The sequence below is a fragment of the Lissotriton helveticus genome, chromosome 10 (genome assembly GCF_964261635.1).
Source record: "Lissotriton helveticus chromosome 10, aLisHel1.1, whole genome shotgun sequence".
NCBI lineage: Eukaryota > Metazoa > Chordata > Amphibia > Caudata > Salamandridae > Lissotriton > Lissotriton helveticus.
Genome location: NC_136071.1, coordinates 968925380 through 968944816, shown reverse-complemented (window position 1 = coordinate 968944816; position 19437 = coordinate 968925380). Strand labels below are relative to the sequence as shown.

The 19437-nt window shown below is 40.5% G+C and overlaps 1 protein-coding gene across 2 annotated transcripts in view; it reads left to right on the top strand.

Moving 5' to 3' along the window:
- Nucleotides 1-19437, top strand: part of LOC144784686 (ATP-dependent translocase ABCB1-like) — a 1804387-nt gene that overhangs the window by 606219 nt on the left and 1178731 nt on the right. For both annotated transcript variants that reach the window (XM_078663637.1, XM_078663636.1), the window contains exons 11-12: nt 13500-13610; nt 18195-18320. In XM_078663637.1, the coding sequence (XP_078519763.1) occupies nt 13500-13610; nt 18195-18320 (237 nt within the window). The remainder of the gene's footprint in view (nt 1-13499; nt 13611-18194; nt 18321-19437) is intronic.

The following is a 19437-nucleotide window of genomic DNA, read 5'->3' as shown; positions in this document are numbered from 1 at the left end:
GTTATTTATTTTGATAATCAATAGAATTAGGAAGCTAAACAAGGCAATTTTTGATTTCAAAAGAAATAGTAGATGGAAGAGAATAGTTAATCGTAGTAATTTTTGTGAAGTTTTTTCTGGAGAATGGATGCATAGTTCAAGCTCTGAGGCATTTTTTAATGAGGAGAGTTATTTCCAGGATAATGATTTGGTGCATGCAGTTGACACTAGTGGTCGTGCTTATGAAGTGAAAGATGGTTGTCCAGTTGAAAAAGAAAAACTTGTGACAACAGAGGCAGAAGAGGTGTTAGGTAATGAGGTTTTAGGAAGACGTGCTAAGGGTCTTGTGTACACCTGGAAGTGTAGTAGTATTTGCAGTGTGCGACAGGATTCCATCAATTTGCTTTGTGATTTTGTACGGTCATTTAACAAAAAAAGTTTGAAGCAGAAAATGATGTTGTTGCAAGAATTAGATCCTTGCAGAGTAAGAGAAGTGACAGGTTTGCATGGTCATTCACTGGCTTGTCTTTCCAGGAGAGTATGCCAGAGTGTTTTTCATCATTTCAGGATGCTAGCAGTGCATCATAACAAAGTGAGGAAATTAGTTAGAATGTTGTATTATGCTAAGAGTCCAGCAATTATGCTGAAACAATTATGCGCTGCTCTTTTGCATGGTTCTGAAATAGATGTGAAGAATATATGTGAAGAAATTGAGTTTTGTTACTTTGGAAGTAAAGAGGAGAATGTTGAAATTGAGCAAGAAGTAGAGGGTCATGTGGAAGATAGTGTACAGGTTTCCAGTACAGATAATTTCCAGAGGGAAATTGCGACGTTTGACGTGAAATCAAGTGAGAGGCCTAATTTCACTTGTGTGTGTTGTCGACGCACTTATTATAAGAATCAGACTAAGTTAGTGGATTTATATGCAAAAAGTGAAAGGGAAAATAATAGTGAATGGAAGGATTTTGCAACATACTTGATGGTAGAAAATTGTTTTGATTTGGGATTGGATCAACGTGTGTGTACTTATTGTTGTAACAAATTAAAACAAAACCAGATGCCTACTAGAGCAGTTCATAATAATCTGGAATTGGTTGAGATTCCTTCTGAATTGAAGGACTTAAATACTTATGAATCTATTTTGATTCAAAGTATCCACCCCTTTCAGGCTATTGTAAGAATGGAGCCAAAGACAGGGAAATTGCCTCCATCAGATTTACAGAGAGGATTAAAGGGAAGAGTTGTTTATTTGCCTCTAGATTTCAAGAAAAACATTAACACAATTGGAGTAGAAAAAGTGGAAGAGGAACCTCTGGTTATCTTAGTTAATGGGGTTCCGACAAAGAATAAGAAAATATGGCAAGATTTAGTAGATGTTAGGAAAGTTAAAAAGGCAACATTGTATTTGAAAAAAAATAATAAATACTATAAGAATGTATATGTTGCAGAAGAGGAAGTAAGTGAGGAAGAGGATAGCGATTTGTGTGCTGGTCAAATTGAGAAAGTAGAACCCTCTACTAGTGAAGAAATATATGAACATTATAGTGTTCATCCTTTGCATTCCAAGGAAGTCATGGGGAATGCTATTGAGTTGTTTCAAATGAAACAAGCCAAAGGGAGTCCCATTAGTGTTTGGGAGGAAAGTTTGGAAGCTCGGTGTTTCCCACAGCTTTTTCCAACAGGTCAGGGAGGAAGATATGATGAGCGACCTCATCAAATTCCTGCTTCTGAATACCGGACTTTGCGATTGTATGCAGGAGATGCTAGGTTTCGACAATGCATTCCTTATTTGTTTCATCTCCTGTTTGAAAGCGATCTGTCTGGACTGTCATATGCAGTGAACCACATCTTGAAAAGTGGTATACACATGCAAAACATCTCGGCAAGTGATTTTATGGATAAAGTCAATGTCCAAGATAGTATTTTGGATTCTCACCTGATTAATCTCATGGCGTGTCAGCGTGGTACTAATGAGTACTGGTACCGTAGTCATGGTGATTTAAAATGTATGCTGAGGAACTTAGGTACTCCCACATGGTTCCTCACTCTGAGCTGTGCCGAGTATGGCTGGGAAGACTTACTTGAATTTCTACGAGAGGCAAATGCTAACGTAGATAACATCGAATTCAAGACACCTGGAGAACTGTGCTCTTTGGATCCAGTCAATGTATGTAGGTACTTCAATCATAGATTTGAAGCTATGATGTCTTTCATCATGAATAAGAAGAATCCACCTCTTGGAGAGGTGTTGGATTTCTTCTGGAGAAAGGAGTACCAAGCAAGAGGTGCTCCTCATATACATATGTTGCTGTGGATCAAGGATGCACCTAAATTTGGAACGGATCCAGAAGACTCAGTGATGAGTTTCATCCAACAGTATTCTACGTGTGCTGTTCCAAACGCAAAGGAGAAGAAAAGCCTAAGAGAAAAAGTTCTGCGTTTCCAAAGCCATCGATGTGGAAAGTACTGCCGTCGTAAATTCCGAAACAAAGACAAGTTCTACACTAAATGTCGTTTCGGCTTTCCACGACCGGTGATTTCTAAAGGAAGAGTAAACAGTTTGATGTCTTCGTTGCGACACAATGTCATGAAGAAATCACCTAAAAACACTTACAATTTGAAGAGGAACGAAGAGTCCAAGTACATCAACGACTACAACCCGGTGATTTTGTCGATGTGGAATGCTAACATGGATATACAGTTTGTGGCTGATAACTGTATGGCTGTGGCTCGGTATGTGACGTCTTACATCACCAAAAAAGAGAAGACAGAATTGAAGGATATGTGGGAGGACATTTCCCATGAAAAGAGCCTCAGCAAGAAGTTGTACAGTTTCAGTCTGAAGAGGTTGTCGCATCGAGAAATCGGAGCGTACGAATGTTCTGACCGGTTGTCTTCAGCAAGTCTCTATGCCAAGTCCAGGAGTATCGTTTGGGCGAGTCTTGGTCTTGCTGCAACGCGTAATCGAGTTCTCAAACCTGTGCGGGAAATTGAGTATTTGGCGGAAAAGGAGCCAAACAGTACCGACATTTTGAAGACAAACATGTTGGATACATATTATCCAAATCGAAGCAGTCATCTCGAGAATGTTTGTCTGTATGAGGTTCTGCAAAATTACATATTCAAGAGGAACATCAAAGAAGATACTGAGAAAGGAGTGTATGCTGTAATAGGAAGTGAGGGATGTCTGGTCAAGCAAAGAAAATGCCACTTGGTAAACCATCGAAAATTGAGTGGCGAATCTCCTGAAAAAAAGGAGTTTTTCTATTTAGCACTTTTGCAACTTTTCAAGCCTTGGCGTGCAGAAGAGGAACTGCTTGGAGATTTTCTCTGTTACGAAGACTCTTTCAATGCCGCCAAGGAGACCATAGAATGTCCTGCTTTTCCCAAATATGTAGAAATGTTGAATGCGGAAATTGAGCAGGAAGCAACGATTGCAGCCGAGATTGCCGGAGACAGTTCTCAGGACAGTCAGAGTTCTGATTCATTGAGTCAGGATCCACTAGGAGGACCTCTTATCGAAAATGAAGCTGCCACTGCTATGAATGAAGTGGAAAGAGCCATGGCACATGCTCAAGAGGATGCGGTTAACTTAGAAGAGTTGGAAAGGCAACTCAACGTTGAGCAGAGGAAAATATATGACGAAGTTACCATGCAAATTGATCATGGATTAAGTCATGATAAGAAAGAGTGCTCATGTACGTCGTTGAAACCTGTCCGACTGTACGTGAGTGGAGAAGCGGGAACTGGAAAAAGTTTCCTCATTAAAGCAATTTCATGCTATTTGCAGGAAAGGACAGAGTCATCGCTGTCTTGTGTTGTCACTGCTCCAACTGGACTGGCAGCACATAATATTAAAGGGATTACTTTACATCGTTTACTGATGCTGCCAGTGGAGCATGACAACAAATTAGAATATCACAAGCTATCTGGAGATGCTTGTTTTGAAGTTTCAAGAATCTTGAGGAAAATGAAACTTCTTATCATTGACGAAGTAAGCATGGTTTCCAATGTCATGCTTGCCTTTGTGCATTTGAGGATGCAAGAAGTTCTCAAAACAGAGTATGATGTGTTATTTGGTGGCAAACACATCATTGTTTTCGGAGATCTTCTGCAGCTGACACCAGTGAAAGGGCAACCTGTGTTCAAAATGCTCACGCATGAAGATACCAGGAAGTGCCTAGGCAGCATTGGCAACGTCAATATATGGTTAAACTTCAATTATGCTGAACTGCATGAAAATATGCGTCAGGCGAAGGATGAAGTTTACAAGACTATTCTACAAGATGTTAGAATTGGAAAAGTGACTGAGCATGGGAAAGAAGTTTTACATGCACGATTACTGTCAAATTTATATCCAGAACAAGATGTTGTGCCTGAGAATATTTTTCAGAAAATTACTGAAAAGAAATCTGGAATATGTTTGATGCCAACTCTTGCAGAATGTACCAAATTTAACAACAAAATGTTGCATTTAGAAAAGCAAGAGATTGTGAAAATGGAAGCTATTGATAGAGTAGAGCATATGGGATCAACAATTATTTTGTCTTAGAATCTGAAAACAAAATTGGATTCATTAGAGAAGAGTATATCTAAAACTGCAGGTTTTGAAAAGACTCTGAATGTGTGCTTGAACTGCCGTATAATTTTAAGAAGGAATTTACATGTTGAAAGAGGTCTGGTAAATGGATCAATGGGTAATGTTGTTGATTTTGTGAAATACAGAAATAGAGATGGAATTGAATTTTTAAAAATTAAATTTGATGGCATTGAGGAAGTACAGCTAATTGCTCGTTGTTCTGCTAGATTTTTGCTTGTAAAAGACTTATATGTTCGCCGTAAGCAGTTTCCTGTTTGCTTGGCATATGCGGTGACAATCCATAAATCGCAAGGTTTAAGTGTAGACAGTGCATTGGTGAATATTGGCAGTTCTGTGTTCAAGGAGGGTATGGCATATGTGGCATTGTCACGAGTTAGAACTTTATCGGGATTGTACTTGATTGAGTGTGATGTCACAAACATTTGTGCAGATCTAGATTGTGTTAAGGAATACAATAGGTTAAGAAGAGAGTATGCGCCACATTTGCCTCAGTTTCCTTTGTTTGAGAAACGTGTGGTAGGCCGGAAACGAAGAAATGAGAACAATACTGGGGAGGTTGTAGCAAAAAGACAAAAAGTCAATGAACCTAAAATTACAAGCAGAAACAAAAAGGATTCTGTTGAAGATGTTGTTGGTTTTCAGTTTGAAAACAGTTCTGGTGTCAACTGCTATGCTAATGTAGTAATTAATGTTTTGTTTTCTCTAAAAAATGTAAAAGAAGAGATTGTGGTCAATTCTGATCAAAGATTTTGCAGTTTGTTAAATTCTGTGTTAGAGAAATGTACCACTGATAGAAGAAACATAGAAAGTGTGTCTGAAATTTGAAATCTGTTAGACAGATGTTCAGGCCAAACACAATTCTCTCAAAATATTCAGCAAGATTGTCAGGAGTTTTTAATGTATATGCTGGATGTATTACATGCTGAAGGTGTAGATGTAGATCAGCTGTTTGGGCTTTCTTATCAATGGCAGCATGACTGCGAGAACTGTATGGTATCAAGTACTACTAGTGTAGACTCAGAAAGATTTATATATTTAACTTTGCCAGACAGTAAATCAGTCTCCTTTAATAAGCTAGTAAAAGCTGCTAATCACAACATGGAGTGTAGCCAATGTAAATCTGAAATGATGTCCACATTATTTATACGAACATATGGCCAGTACGTCATTTTAATGTTCCAACGATGTAGGCCTGATGGAACAAAATTGACAACTTTAATAAAAAAATTTGTAGCTTCGCAGTTGTCAATATCAGGAAGGACTTTTGTAACTACAGCAATTATATATCATGACGGCCCTTCAATAACATCAGGACATTACACAGCTTATTTAAAGTCTAGAAATGGCTGGTCATTCTGCAATGATTCTGTTTTAATTTTCAAAAAAAAATTGCCGTATGACCTTAAAAACTCTTACCTGGTGTTTTTAAAACCAACATTTTAGGGAAATAATCTCGGGATGTGCTCTGTGGAATTTGAAGAAGTTCTAATGGCTCCTACACAATTTGGCCTTGAGGATAAGTGTAGTTCAGAGACATAACTTCTAATCATAGGACTGGACATCATGGAGATATATGTGCACTTTGAATGAGTTCAGAAAAACTGTTTCTTTTTATAAGCTAATTGAAGCAGCCAATCAAAACATGGAGTAGAGGGAATGTAAGTCTGCAATGCTGTCTACTGTTTTACATTGCTTTGTGATTAAAAGTGATGTAGAGAATTAAATAATTGTAGTAGTCATAGAGGTAGTGTAAGTCTGCTTCATATTAAGCAGTATCAGTGTCATAGGAAATGTAGAACATGACTGAGCAAGAAGGGGAAGATATTACTATTCCAGGATTGTGAAAATGATCTTCAACATTTTAATTCTGAAAGTTACGGAAATGCCAAATGATGGGATTGGCTTACAAGAAATCCAAGAGTTATAAATGGCTCTGACTAGATTTGGCCTTGTGGAAAATAGTGGTAGAGAGCAAGAAGTCATTTATTGCATGTAATGTGTTTTTAAAAACGATGGAGGTTTTCTTTCAGAAAGTGGCGGGCTGAAAGTAATAACAGCACAAAAGAGTGTAAGCTGTTCATAGGACATCCTTGGACGTCATGGAAAGTAAGTTAACTTTAAGGAGTTCTGAATTTTGATTTCTGATGTTGTATGGGTTTTTTAAACACAATCATTTTGATTGTGTTTTTTTTGCCCCGCTGTTACATGATGAATACCTTCAAGTCACTGTTTTTAGTGAATTTTGATACATTCTGAGAACAGCAAAAATAAACCATTTAACATGTATAATTAATTCTGTACTGTTTGCATTTATGATGTATATGTAGAACTGTGTAGGAGGCATGGAGAAGGTGAGGCTTCTGTAAGTGTGAAAGTTGTTGCATGCAGTGCTGCACTTCTACGTATTCTTTCATATGCTGGACTACATCTGCACAATGAGATACCTAAGCAAAGGAAACACAAGTGATGTGATTGTGAAATGAACAAAATAAATTGCACATATTTCAATTACATCACCTGTGTTTCCTATCATTATGAATCACATTGTGCAGATCAAGTTTAGGTCTGTCCAGGGAAACATAGGAGGTTTCTACTTTGTTGAAGAGTGCAGTGGACATGACTCACTTCATTGGTAGACTTTCACAGATATTATCTCCTCTGTACACTTCAACAAGTGTAAATCTCATCTTGAACTCTGAGTAGGCCTCACCTCAAACAAATCTCTGGATAGGAGACATGTTATTGGCATCCTGAAGCGACACTTTTCTGAAACAAGAGCAATGCAAAAGATGCACCATGTTTTAAGATAGGCCTCACTTCATCTGCATCAAGATACTGTTAGTTTAAAATGTATATCTTTAGGACTGTGTAGGGGACCTGGAGAAGCAGAAGCTTCTGTCAGTGTCAAAGTTGTTGAAAAACTATTTGTCCTTCAATCTTTTCCCTTGTCTTTTGTAATTTTTAAATACATGTTTTAATATTTTTCAAATGTTGGTTCTCTCTTTCACGGATTGAAAGTATAAAAATAAAAAGTGATTAATTTAACGGCAATTATAAGGTAAATAGTTGTACTCTTTTCGTTACATTTCTATCACATTCACCTACTATTAGATCCACTGCTTCACTTCTTTAACCCTCAGTTTCCTGCCTTTGCTACTTTCCTCATTCCTTTCTCTATTACCTACTTACTCAACTCCTTCCACTCTTTTTCTCAGTCCCTCTGTTCTCATAGTTCCTCAGTCTTGTTCACTCACTCCGTCTCTATTACTCTTAGTGTCTGTGAATTACTTTCCCACCTTTTTTTTGGACCGCTTCCCGGGAAGTGGCCCGGTTCGCAAACCAGCAGCGTTACGGGAGTCCACCATTTTGTGTTTCGGTCGAATCAAGATACAAGATGGAGGGCAAATAATGTTCAGAATGGGTAGAAGGGGGCACGGTAGATGTATCTTGACCCCCTTGGTTTTCTGAGGGTAGCTGAGGAGGACCATAGTTCTTCACTCTTGTTCACTCTCTCTGTTTCTATTAATGTCACTGTTTATGACTGATCAAAAAAAATTTTTAAAAAAAAGAACAGTAACTATAAGGGAAGGAAACAGACAGTTATGTTAAAAGAAAGACAGCTATAGGGAGTAAACTAAGGATACTGTTACCCGCAATCCACTGCTGTTGATGTTACTGACCATGTCATGAATGATGTAATATGTGACATCATCAGCAGTGGATTGTAGGTAACAGTATCTCTTGTTTACTCCCTAGAGCTGTCTTTCTTTTCACATAACTGTCTGTTTGCTTACCTTATACTTACTGTTCTTTTTTTAAAAAAATATTTTTTTTGGTTAGCTTCCGGTACGCGTACCGGGTAGCGCTCCGGGGAGCGAACTAAGAGAAATAGAGGTTGGCAGAGTTCCAAATATTCTACCAATTTTTTTATAATGGGGAGGTAGTTCTAAAAAGAACTTTTTTTTTAATGTTTTTGTTGTTTTATATTTTTTTTAGTATTTTTTAAACATTTTTTTACTTTTTTTGTATTTTCTGAACGTTTTTATATTTTTTTTGGTTTTTTGGGGGGGGGGGAAACAAAAACGATCCATTGTAAAGGGCTCAACAGGAGCAACAAAAAAAAAAGAATTTATTCTTTGGGGCGTCTCGGACAAACATTAACATGATTTTGAATAGCTCTCATAATCAAAATGATGCTACTTTCCCTGTAGCAGATGAAATCGCCGCAGTGCACGCACACTTGCTTCACGTGCCCAAACAACATTTGGATGTTTGGGATCATCTCCCTCGCCTCTGGTCCCGACACCTCTGGAACAACTGATCTTCTTGCCATTGGGAGGGGATTTTGTTGCTCATCACGTAGCTGGGCAGCACTATAATTATTTGGGTGCCACCTACTCATATGCCGATGCATAGTGTGATTGCCGTAACTGTATTTTTTTTCAGTTCCCCTTGACAATCTATCACCGCATATACGGCAAAACACGTAGCGTGCATTCACTTTTTTTTGCCCCTCAGGAATTCTATAGAATTGCCAAATGTAATTCTCCTTTCGATTGTACCTCCTGGGCTCCTCTGGCAAAAACCTTGGCTCTTCCTCCTCTTCCTCCTCTTCCTGTTCTTCCTCTTCTTGCAAAATTACTTCAGCAGGTGGTCCTCTCTTTCTTGGATTTGGTGGAGGTGGTGGGTTAGAACCAGCTGAAGCTACTAATGAAGCCATGTCAAAGTGTAAATAAAGGGTCTTTCTCTCACCAAGATGAAAGTCAGAGTGAGGAAAGAAGGAGGGGTTTTCATCATTTGGGAAAAGCAAAAGTTGTAAACCAATGAAAAGTGTTCATTTTAGATCACATGACCTATTATTACATCATTAGGAAACCAAAAGTGAAATGAACCAATGAAAAGTGTTATTACCGAGTCACATGACCTGCTGTGTTTACGTTACGCGGTCGGCGCTGCGCCGCGGATCGCTTCCGGTTCGCGTACCGGTGCGCTTCCGGGTACGCTAACGTAGCACGTAATATCACGTATTACGCGAGAACGCGAAACGTCATGCTGACGCGACGCGTCACAATGTTGTTTTCTAACGCGAGAGGTGCGCAAACGGAACGTTTACCGGTTCGCGGACCGGGTCGCGCCTCCGGATTGAGCTAACGGGAAGCTAACCGGTACGCGTACCGGGAGCGAAACAAAAAAAATAATAAAAAAAAAATTGTATTAAAAACATGTAAAAATATTTTTCTATTTAAAGAAGAATACATTGTAAAGGTTTTGATATTAGCTGTTAAAAAACCAATGAAATTCACTGAAAAAACCATAGGTTATAGACCATATATAGTTAGGAATTAGCATTTACAAAACCTTGAAAATTCACTGAAAAAACCATAGGTTATACACCATATATAGTTAGGAATTAGCATTTAAAAAACCTTATTTTACTCACACAAAACCAATGAAATTCCATATATAGTTAGTTGTACTAACTATATATCACGCACCCGCAATCCACTGCTGATGATGTCACATATTACATCATTCATGACATGGTCAGTGACATCACTGATGACATCACTGATGACATCTCAAATGACATCACTGATGACATCACTGATGACATCTCAAATGACATCACTGATAACATCACTGATAAAATCTCATTTGACATTACTGATCACATCACTGATGACATCATTCATGTGATAATACGATGAACCTCTTCAGACTCTAATATAACCTTAGATACACTCAGTGTAAACAGACACTCACAGACTGTCACTCATCCATGGAGTTACTTACACACCTAGTCAGTCATGCAAAGAATCAATCACAGCTCCATTTTCACAACTATACAGTTATACACACCTTACTTATTCAAACATATACTAAAACATATTTACTCACTTATACAATCCTGGATACAAGAGCACAATGATCCATACAGCCACTCACACATTCACTGGCTCTTATGCACAGTTATTTATATATGTCAACTCTCACATGTACTGTATTTTACATATGTACTTACTTTGACATGTAGCACTGAGATATCTATTCACTCACCAATACAGTCATGCACACAGTCAACCGCCCATACAGCTGTTTCCACATGCACTTTTGAACCCATACATCTATGCACAGAGTCATACACCTCCCAGCCACCCACACACACACTCAGTCTCCCATACAAATGCTTGGGCAACCAATCAATAACCCATATAGTTACTCATATAGCTACTGATCAACACATGCAGCAGTTTACAGAACAACAGACATAATGATGCACAAATTAAGACAGTTTAGTCACTAACCCATGCACTCAGTGAGACACATTTAACCACTCACTCATACAGTCAGTCATGCACCTACTAAATCCTTCATCCAGACACTTATACATCCACTCATTCTTAAATATGTAAGACATATTTTAACTTTACAGAAAAATACAGTCACTGGATGTTTTCATCAGTGATGTCATCAGTGATGTCATTTGAGATGTCATCAGTGATGTCATCAGTGATGTCATTTGAGATGTCATCAGTGATGTCATCAGTGATGTCACTGACCATGTCATGAATGATGTAATATGTGACATCATCAGCAGTGGATTGCGGGTGCGTGATATATAGTTAGTACAACTAACTATATATGGAATTTCATTGGTTTTGTGTGAGTAAAATAAGGTTTTTTAAATGCTAATTCCTAACTATATATGGTGTATAACCTATGGTTTTTTCAGTGAATATATATATACATATATATATTTACATACATTTTTATATCATTTTAAAATTATAAAATGAATAGTTTATTAATTGTTTTAAAGGAAGTCTATATGAATTATTATGTGTCTGTGTAACTTTTTTGATTAAGCTGCATTTTATTATATTTTGTTTAAGTATATTAAATCTAATTTATGTGTTCTATTTTATATTAATTGTATTATTTAACATATTTAATATGTATTATTTTATTTTATATATACATGTATAAAATGTGTACAACTATATTTTTTACATCATTATTTTTTTCTCAATATTTTTGTAGTTACCTGTTTAAGTATAGGGAGTTGATATTTTTGCATTCTATATTTTTACATCGATATCTTTTACTTCTATATGTTTTACTTTAATATTTTGTCAGTTAACCGTTTATGATATTTCTCCTGTTTGTAATAGGGTGTTAATAGTATGTACTCACAACCAATTTGACGATTATTGAACAACTTGCGTCAATTCAGGTTTCTACATTTTACTGCCATTAACCAACTTACATTAACAACTATGTACATTTCTAGTTTTATTGTAATGTACTGGTGGCTGCCAATCCACACCCTTAGGCCCCAAATTTCAATGCAACATAATTAGCCCAGTTTTCTGAACTATGGATAGTTGCACAACTGTCCAATATACCACATGTGTAGTATCTATTTTCATTATACTTTCGTTATGATATATTTGTTATGCATGCACAATATATGATGGATTTGACATCATAAAATACAGACAAAACTAAATGTGCCACACCAGCAAAGCTCAGCTCCTAAACTCCAACAGTCACTTTGAGGTTAAAGGAACAACCTAGTTATTGTAATAAATTAAATACATTTCTTAATATTTTTCAGTTGCATTCAGTTAAATGTTTCTTTCTCTTTATAAAAACTGCACAACCTTACCTATAAATAAACCAACTAGTAATTCTGTGACCAAAGGTGACTTTTCTGCTTGTTTTTCTTCCCACAGTTTGCCTTTTTCTGTTCGTCTTTCTGTCCTCTGCTTTGCCCTTTTACGCCCTCTGTTTTGCCTTTTTCCGCTAATTTCTTCCCTCCTCCCGCTGTTTACCTCCTCCTGACACCCATCAACGTGCCCTCCCACCAGAACCTCTTACTGGAGGCCCTCATGCCAGCTACCCCTGCAACAGTTCTCCTGTCTGGCTTGCCCGAAGTCCACTACTCTATGCTGCCTTCTGTTTTTGCCACCTCTGCTCCTCTCTTGCTTTGCCTTTTCTGCTCGTTTTTCTGCCCTCTTTTTTGCCTTCTCTACTCGTTGTATTTCAGCCCTCTGATTTCCTTTTCTGCTTGTTGTTCTGCCACCTGTTTTGCCTTCCTCTGGTTTTTCTTCTGCCCTCTTTTTGCCCTTTTTTGCTCATTTTCTGTCCGCTGTTTTGCCCTCGTCTGCTGTTTCCTGTTCATTTTCTGCCCTCTGTTTTGCCTTTTCTGCTCACTCATTTTACACCCTCTGTATTGCCATTCCACTCGTTCATTTTTCTGCCCGCTGTTTTGCCTTTTCTGCTAATTTTTCTGCCCTCTGTTTTGCCTTTTCTGCTAATTTTTGTGCCCTGTCTTTTGCCTTTTCTGCTTGTGCATTCTTCTGTCCTCTCTTTTTCCTTTTTTGCTAATTTCTTCCCTCTTCCCACAGTGTCCTCAAGACCTGGCTTTTCGATGAAGACCCTGCACCCACAGGTGTAAGAGTGCTGTGCTTTACAAATGCTGTTTGATTGATTAACAAAGCTCTCTCGTTATTAATGACCCCAATTAATCAAGTTATGGGGCAGCGTGAGCACAACATGGTGGAGTGAGGTATTTGGTATTATTCAGTGGGCATTATTATCACTGTACTCCCAGTGCATATTATGCCAACACATTAATATCACAAACAAAGAAAAATACTTTTCAGTGCTTAGAGGTCCCTTAAACTTTAGTTTCATTTGGAATTACTTGTTTAATCCCAGGAAATACCTGAACAGCTAAATGATGTGGTTGGGAACTGATGTGAACGTGTATTGCTCTGGCCAATCAACACACTATATAACTCCTGCCCACCCTTGTCAATCTCTTTGCTCTCAAATGGCAATCTGTTTTTCAGAGAACAAGCAACAATTGTCTATGCACTACTAATGGAAATTGTTTTCCCTTTTTTTTCATTAGAAAAGTCTTGTTGATAGCAGCTCTACAGATGGACACAAACCAGACAGATTAACAGGAAAGATTGAATTTAAAAACACCCTCTTCTCATACCCAACGAGACCTGATGTTCAAGTAAGGGTATTACACTGCGATATCTGTGTACCTTTTATGATTAAGTGGATGATCCGTGAATTATGACAGATGCTTTCGATTGGGTTTGTACTGACTGAAACATCAGACATTGTCCATTTAAAACCATACTCAAAATATATTACGCAGATCACTATACCATGAAAAGACTAAGGGCCGTAATCATGGAAGAAACTGTTACAGTACATGTGGACATCTACACCTCTGCCTGAACATACCTTTCTGTTTTATTCTTTTCACATACATTCCCAGAAGTACACCTAGAAAGCTGCATGTGTCACAGGTTTCTAAGATTTCTTCTGAGAATATCATGTGGCCTTTTCTGAAGGTCCCTGTTAGAAATGGGGTCTCTAGTGGCAGAGGTATGCACCCTGTCCAAGCAGGGACCACCACTGTAGTCAGGGTAAATCAGATATACATCCTAAATTAACCTCTGCTCACATTTTGGTAGCTTGTCACAGAGCAGTCAGTCCTAACTTAAAGGTAATGTGTAAAGTATTTGTGCAACATATTAATTATAGTAACACAGTGAAAACACCACAAAAGATACCACACCAGTTTAGAAAAATAAAGAATATGTATCTGAGTAAAACAAGACCACAGTAAGAAAAATCCAATAAATAGAAGTTGAGATATTAATTTTTAAAGATATAGGGGCCTACTAAGATGGCCCTAGCTGTGCTGGGACTGGCCGCCAGTGGTGCGGTGAACCTGCATTGGCAATTAAGATGCCACCGCCATGGTGGCAGTGGCATCCCCCATCCACATCATTGTGGTGGGCGGTGCACACAGCACCGCCCGCCACAATGCTGTGGCTGCACATTGTGCATTTACATGCACAACTTGGCAGGCACCGCACGTTGTGCATGCAAATGCAGGGCGGTACCATAGGTACCCCCATTTGCACCCCCCCACCTCCCAATATCCTGGGGGCTTTCAATGGGCCCCCAACTACACACACCGCATGTGCCACCACGGAAAGGCTGCTTCCTGTCTGCATAGTAATATGGATGACGGTGTCTTTCAGACAGCGCCACCATATTCAACCCTCGACCCGTCGACCTGCCGTAAAAGCGGCGGACTGTCTTCCCGTACACCGCGGTACCCCCAGCCATCATAGCATGGCAGGGGGGGAATGGTAGGCGGGCAGGAGATAATGTCGGGCGGATCAGCACCGCCATGAGGGCGGTGGCGATCCGCCCGACATTATAATAGACCCCTAAATCTGCAAATAATGCTTAGAAGTCACTGGCGGTCAAACATGTTTCTTGAGGTCGCATGAGACAATTCCAAATCCAAAGTTCATGCAAACTGCGATGGTGGGCAGGCCAGCTACAGAACCCACACCGGGTATGCTGAAATAGAACCTTGTATGGTGCAAATCATCAAGGTTGAGAATACGATGCATCGGTTCCGATTCTCCAAGTCGGGCCACTGAGTCAGCATCAAGCCTCCCAGACTGTAACAAAGGATCAGTGCTGCACCATCTTTAAGCTGCACAAGATCAGACCTGCATCGTAGTCAAGCTTCGCACCCACGTCATCAGTGGTTTGCCACTAAGACGGCATTGAAGAGTACTGCGTTAATTTTTCTCACACAATTGGGTTGATGTACCAGTGTTTGCAGGAAAACAGCATCAGAACCCCCTTCTGAGGCCCAGGACTGGAGGGGGCACCGCGGGAATGGATAGGACGCACAGATGGTAGATCCCAGCAGTACCAGCAGAGGTGCAAGAAGTCTTTTGCATCCCTGAGACTTCAGAACACAGGAGGCAAGCCACCGTGCCCTTGGAGAATGTTGGCTTCAAGCATGTAGAGAGCAGTTCCATTCTCTCTCACTCCCAGGCAAGAAGAGCAGGCAGTAGGATAACACAGCAGAGCAAGTTGCAAAGTGGCAGTCCCCCCTACAGCAGATAAATCAACTGATAGCAGGCGACACAGCAGAGCAAGTAGCAAAGTAGCAGTACCTCCTATAGCACAGAAGCTCTTCTATCAGGGAGATTGTCCTTGGTTCCAGTTGAATTCTCATTTGGTGGTGTCAGGGGTCCAGTACTTATACCCCAATGAGCCTTTGAACTGAGGGAGACATCAAAGAGGCCTTTGAAGATCACAAGGTCAGTGCCTTTCCTGCCCTGGCTCCAGGCAGACTACAGGGGGAGTGGGGTATGGAGCACAGCCCTATTCAGGTGCAAGTGTCAGCTCCTCCTTCCCAATCTACTTCAGAAAAGCACATCAGCCTGGTGATGGATGGTCTATCAGGATGCAAATATCACACCACAGCCCCCTTTGTGGGACTGTCTAGAGGGAATGCACAAAGCCAGCTGTCACCGTAACCCAGGCGTGTATTTAGAGATAGTCAGAGGCTCAGAATGGTTAAAGTAGGAAAATGTCAACTGTCTAAACATGCCATTATCAGACCTACTAGTTAAAAAACAACTTTACTAAAATGTGTTTTTAAATTGTGAGCCCAGAGACACCAAACTCCAATTTTCTTTCTTCTCCAAAAGGTAAATTACACTTAAAAGATGTTTTAGGGCATTCCCCATGTTATCTTATGGGAGAGACAAGCCTTGCATAATTGAAAAAATTTATTTAGCAGTTTTTCACTACCTGAACATGCATAACTCAAAAGTAGGTAAATAAAAGGGATTGATCGGGCCTGGCAAGTAGTATAATCTAGCAGGCCAAAATGGCAGTTAAAAACTGCACACACAGGTTCTGCATTGGCTATTTAAAGGGGTACTGAGTGGATAGCACATTCAGTGCAGCAGACCCATTAGAAGCGTTTAATTTACAGGCCCTTGGCACTTTACTAGGGACCTATAAGTAAATTAAATATGCCAGTGGAGGATAAATCAACTTTACCATGTTTCGACTACAGAGTAAATGCACTTTAGCACTGGTTAGCAGTGGTAAAGTGCCCATAGTCCTAAAGTCAACAAAAATGAATTCATCAAAAAGGGAAGGAGGAATGCAAAACTTGTTGGGGTAACTCTGCGGCAATTTCCAACGGTTTCTTTTACACATGTGTGTAGTTTTCCATACTGGAGTGCTCCACTAGAGGAAATTGAGCCTTCTGTGCAAACGTATTTTTATTCTCCACTGGAAAATCATTTTACTCCATCGTGAAAAGCTATTCTCCCTGCACTCCCACCATATTCTCCTTTCCATCCTGAAAGGTGACTTACCGAGGCTCTCTGAGTATATCCAGTTTAAAAAAGAGATGGAGAGGAGAATGAAATGCCCACAAATGCGCTTTTCTATGCCATTCCCAAACTACCATGCATTAGAACTCACACTTCCCACTACGTGAGCTGGATTTACTCCTGCAGATATGGATGTGCCTGCACTTGTGGTGGAGTGTTCCAATGTAGGCCATCCATACACACATGCCAGGAATATCTTCTTGAAATCCTGACAGGATTAAAAAGGGACCCCTTCCTGTATAAAACCACTGCTCCTTCAAAGTGCAAATAACCTTAATCTGTAGCACAAGAGAGTATGCACCTTCTCCGCACCTTCTTTCACTTCATTGGTTACCAGTAAGCAGCAGAATCAATTTTAAGGCACTCACGTTGGCCTTTAGAACTCTGTATGGCACCTGCCCTAAGTACTTGAAAGCTCGGTTGCCGAGATATATCCAGGCCCGTTCTCTCCGCTCTAACTGCCGCGTTCAGCTTGCAGTTCCCCGAGCAAAAAGGGCTCGGCTGGGAGGACGATCTTTCTCGGCCAATGTGGCGGCACTATGGAACACCCTGCCCCCAGCGCTTCAGCAGGCCCCCTCCGAGTCCTGCTTTAAGCAGATGCTGAAGACCTGGCTCTTCACCCAACCGCGCTAGGCGCTTAATTCTGCTCCTTGAGGTCATGCCTGTTCTTCTAGCGCCGGGACACCTCCGTGTGAGGTAGCTGTTCGCGCTCTATAAAATGCCGTATTATTATTATTATTATTATTATGTGTTTGGCCACGGCAGACAAAAGTGCGGCAGCGCAGGGAGAGTGCAGAACAGTGCCGCATCTTACTACATAAGGTGCTATTCTGCTCTCCCCTTGCAATTTATACAAAATTCAGAACCATCATGTGTTGTGGAAAAATACAGTAATTTATGGGAGAAGTAGAGGTAAATATATGGACAAATAGCAGATCTTTATACATCAGTTTCTCTGCAATATTTGCCTGCTCAAGTATTTGTAGAAACACAAATGGCTTCCAAAGTTATGGGACCACTTTCCAAACCACCAGAAATGGACAAATATAGTGTAAACTGAATAATGTCTTTTAAAATATGAAATAATCCCTTCAGCAATGCTGGCATGCACTCATTGAGGCCTGCACCTGAGGCAGTGGGGATAATGTGATGTAGATGAAATGAGGATACACATTTCAAAAATACTTACACTATATTGTAGACATTAAATATGCTTTTTTACAATCTGTACCGGCCATACCGCAATATGTTCATGTTAATTTGGCAATTGTTCGGCCTTATAGATAGGCTTTAGCCATTTTATCACTTAATGTTTTGCTGTAATATTTCAGTTAGGGTTGATATCTAAATTACATTTTCAGATTCTTAACGGTTTGAACCTAATTGTTGAACCTGGAAAGACCACTGCTCTTGTTGGTGCCAGTGGCTGTGGAAAAAGTACCACGATTCAACTATTACAAAGATTTTATGATCCTCTGGAAGGGGAGGTAAGATTTTTTGCTTTAACACAATGTATTCATTCTGTTAGAAGAAATAGCAGTAATTATTCTGCCAGTTACTACCGGAAGTAAATTGAAGTATTATGCAGTGAGGTTGGCTAGGCTTTGCTATGCAATACCACCAAATTACCCTAAATAAGTCCTTTGGATTCACACTAATAAATCCCTAGCTAAGTGCTGGTAGGTTGGCACAGAGCAGTCAGGATTTACTTGACGAATATGTGTTAAGCATTTCAGAGTACCAACATGGATGATAAGTAATAGACCAACCTAAAAAATTAGAGCAGGGTGTGGCCGGCTGCCGAAGGAGTAGGACGCGCCTGACGGTGTCTCCGCTCTTCCGCATCTGGCCCGTACTTATCTGTTGGCATTGGGACCCGGCAGTTGGTGTCAAATCCTGCTCCTGCCTGCCGCTTGTCACCTGCTGTCCTTTGCAAGTGCTTAGGACCCCCTGGGGCGAGTCACCCAACTTAAATATCAAGACCCGAGGATCAGAGACAGTGGGGCTCGCTATCTTGGGCTCAGGCGAAGCAGAGGCGGAGAGTCCCTGAGGGCTGGGGGCTGATCCCTGACGTGCTCTGGGCCCTATGCAGGGTCTGTGATGCCTGCCTGGGCTTGGGCAAGGCTCTCATGGCTGCCTTCACAGGGTGCAGATACAGCCCGCCTAACTGGAACTGACAGCGCCATCTTGGGGTCCTATTGCCTGATGGTGGTCTCAGCTGCCTGCCCTCTCAAGTGCTTGGTGCCTCGCCTTCCAACCCAGGCGGGATATCAAGAAGTGGACGGGCCCCAGAGGACTTTGCATTGGACCCCCTGTTGCTAACCTGCGTAGGGCCTGGAGAGAGGCCTGTACTCCAGCTTCCCTTAGGGTGCCCAGGCCTAACTGAGCGCAGTGGGGAAGCACCGGCAAGTCTACTCATCCCCTGAGCGTGCCTGTATCAAGGAGTGGTGCGACCTGGGTGGAGCCTGCCGGTGGTCCACCTGGTCTGCATCTGAGGCTGCTATTATGATCAGGTGGGACTGACTCTAAAGCGAGAACCTTCATTGGCACAGATACCCGCACCTGACTGCGGCTTCAGCCCTGTGGAGCAGGGGGTGATCAGCT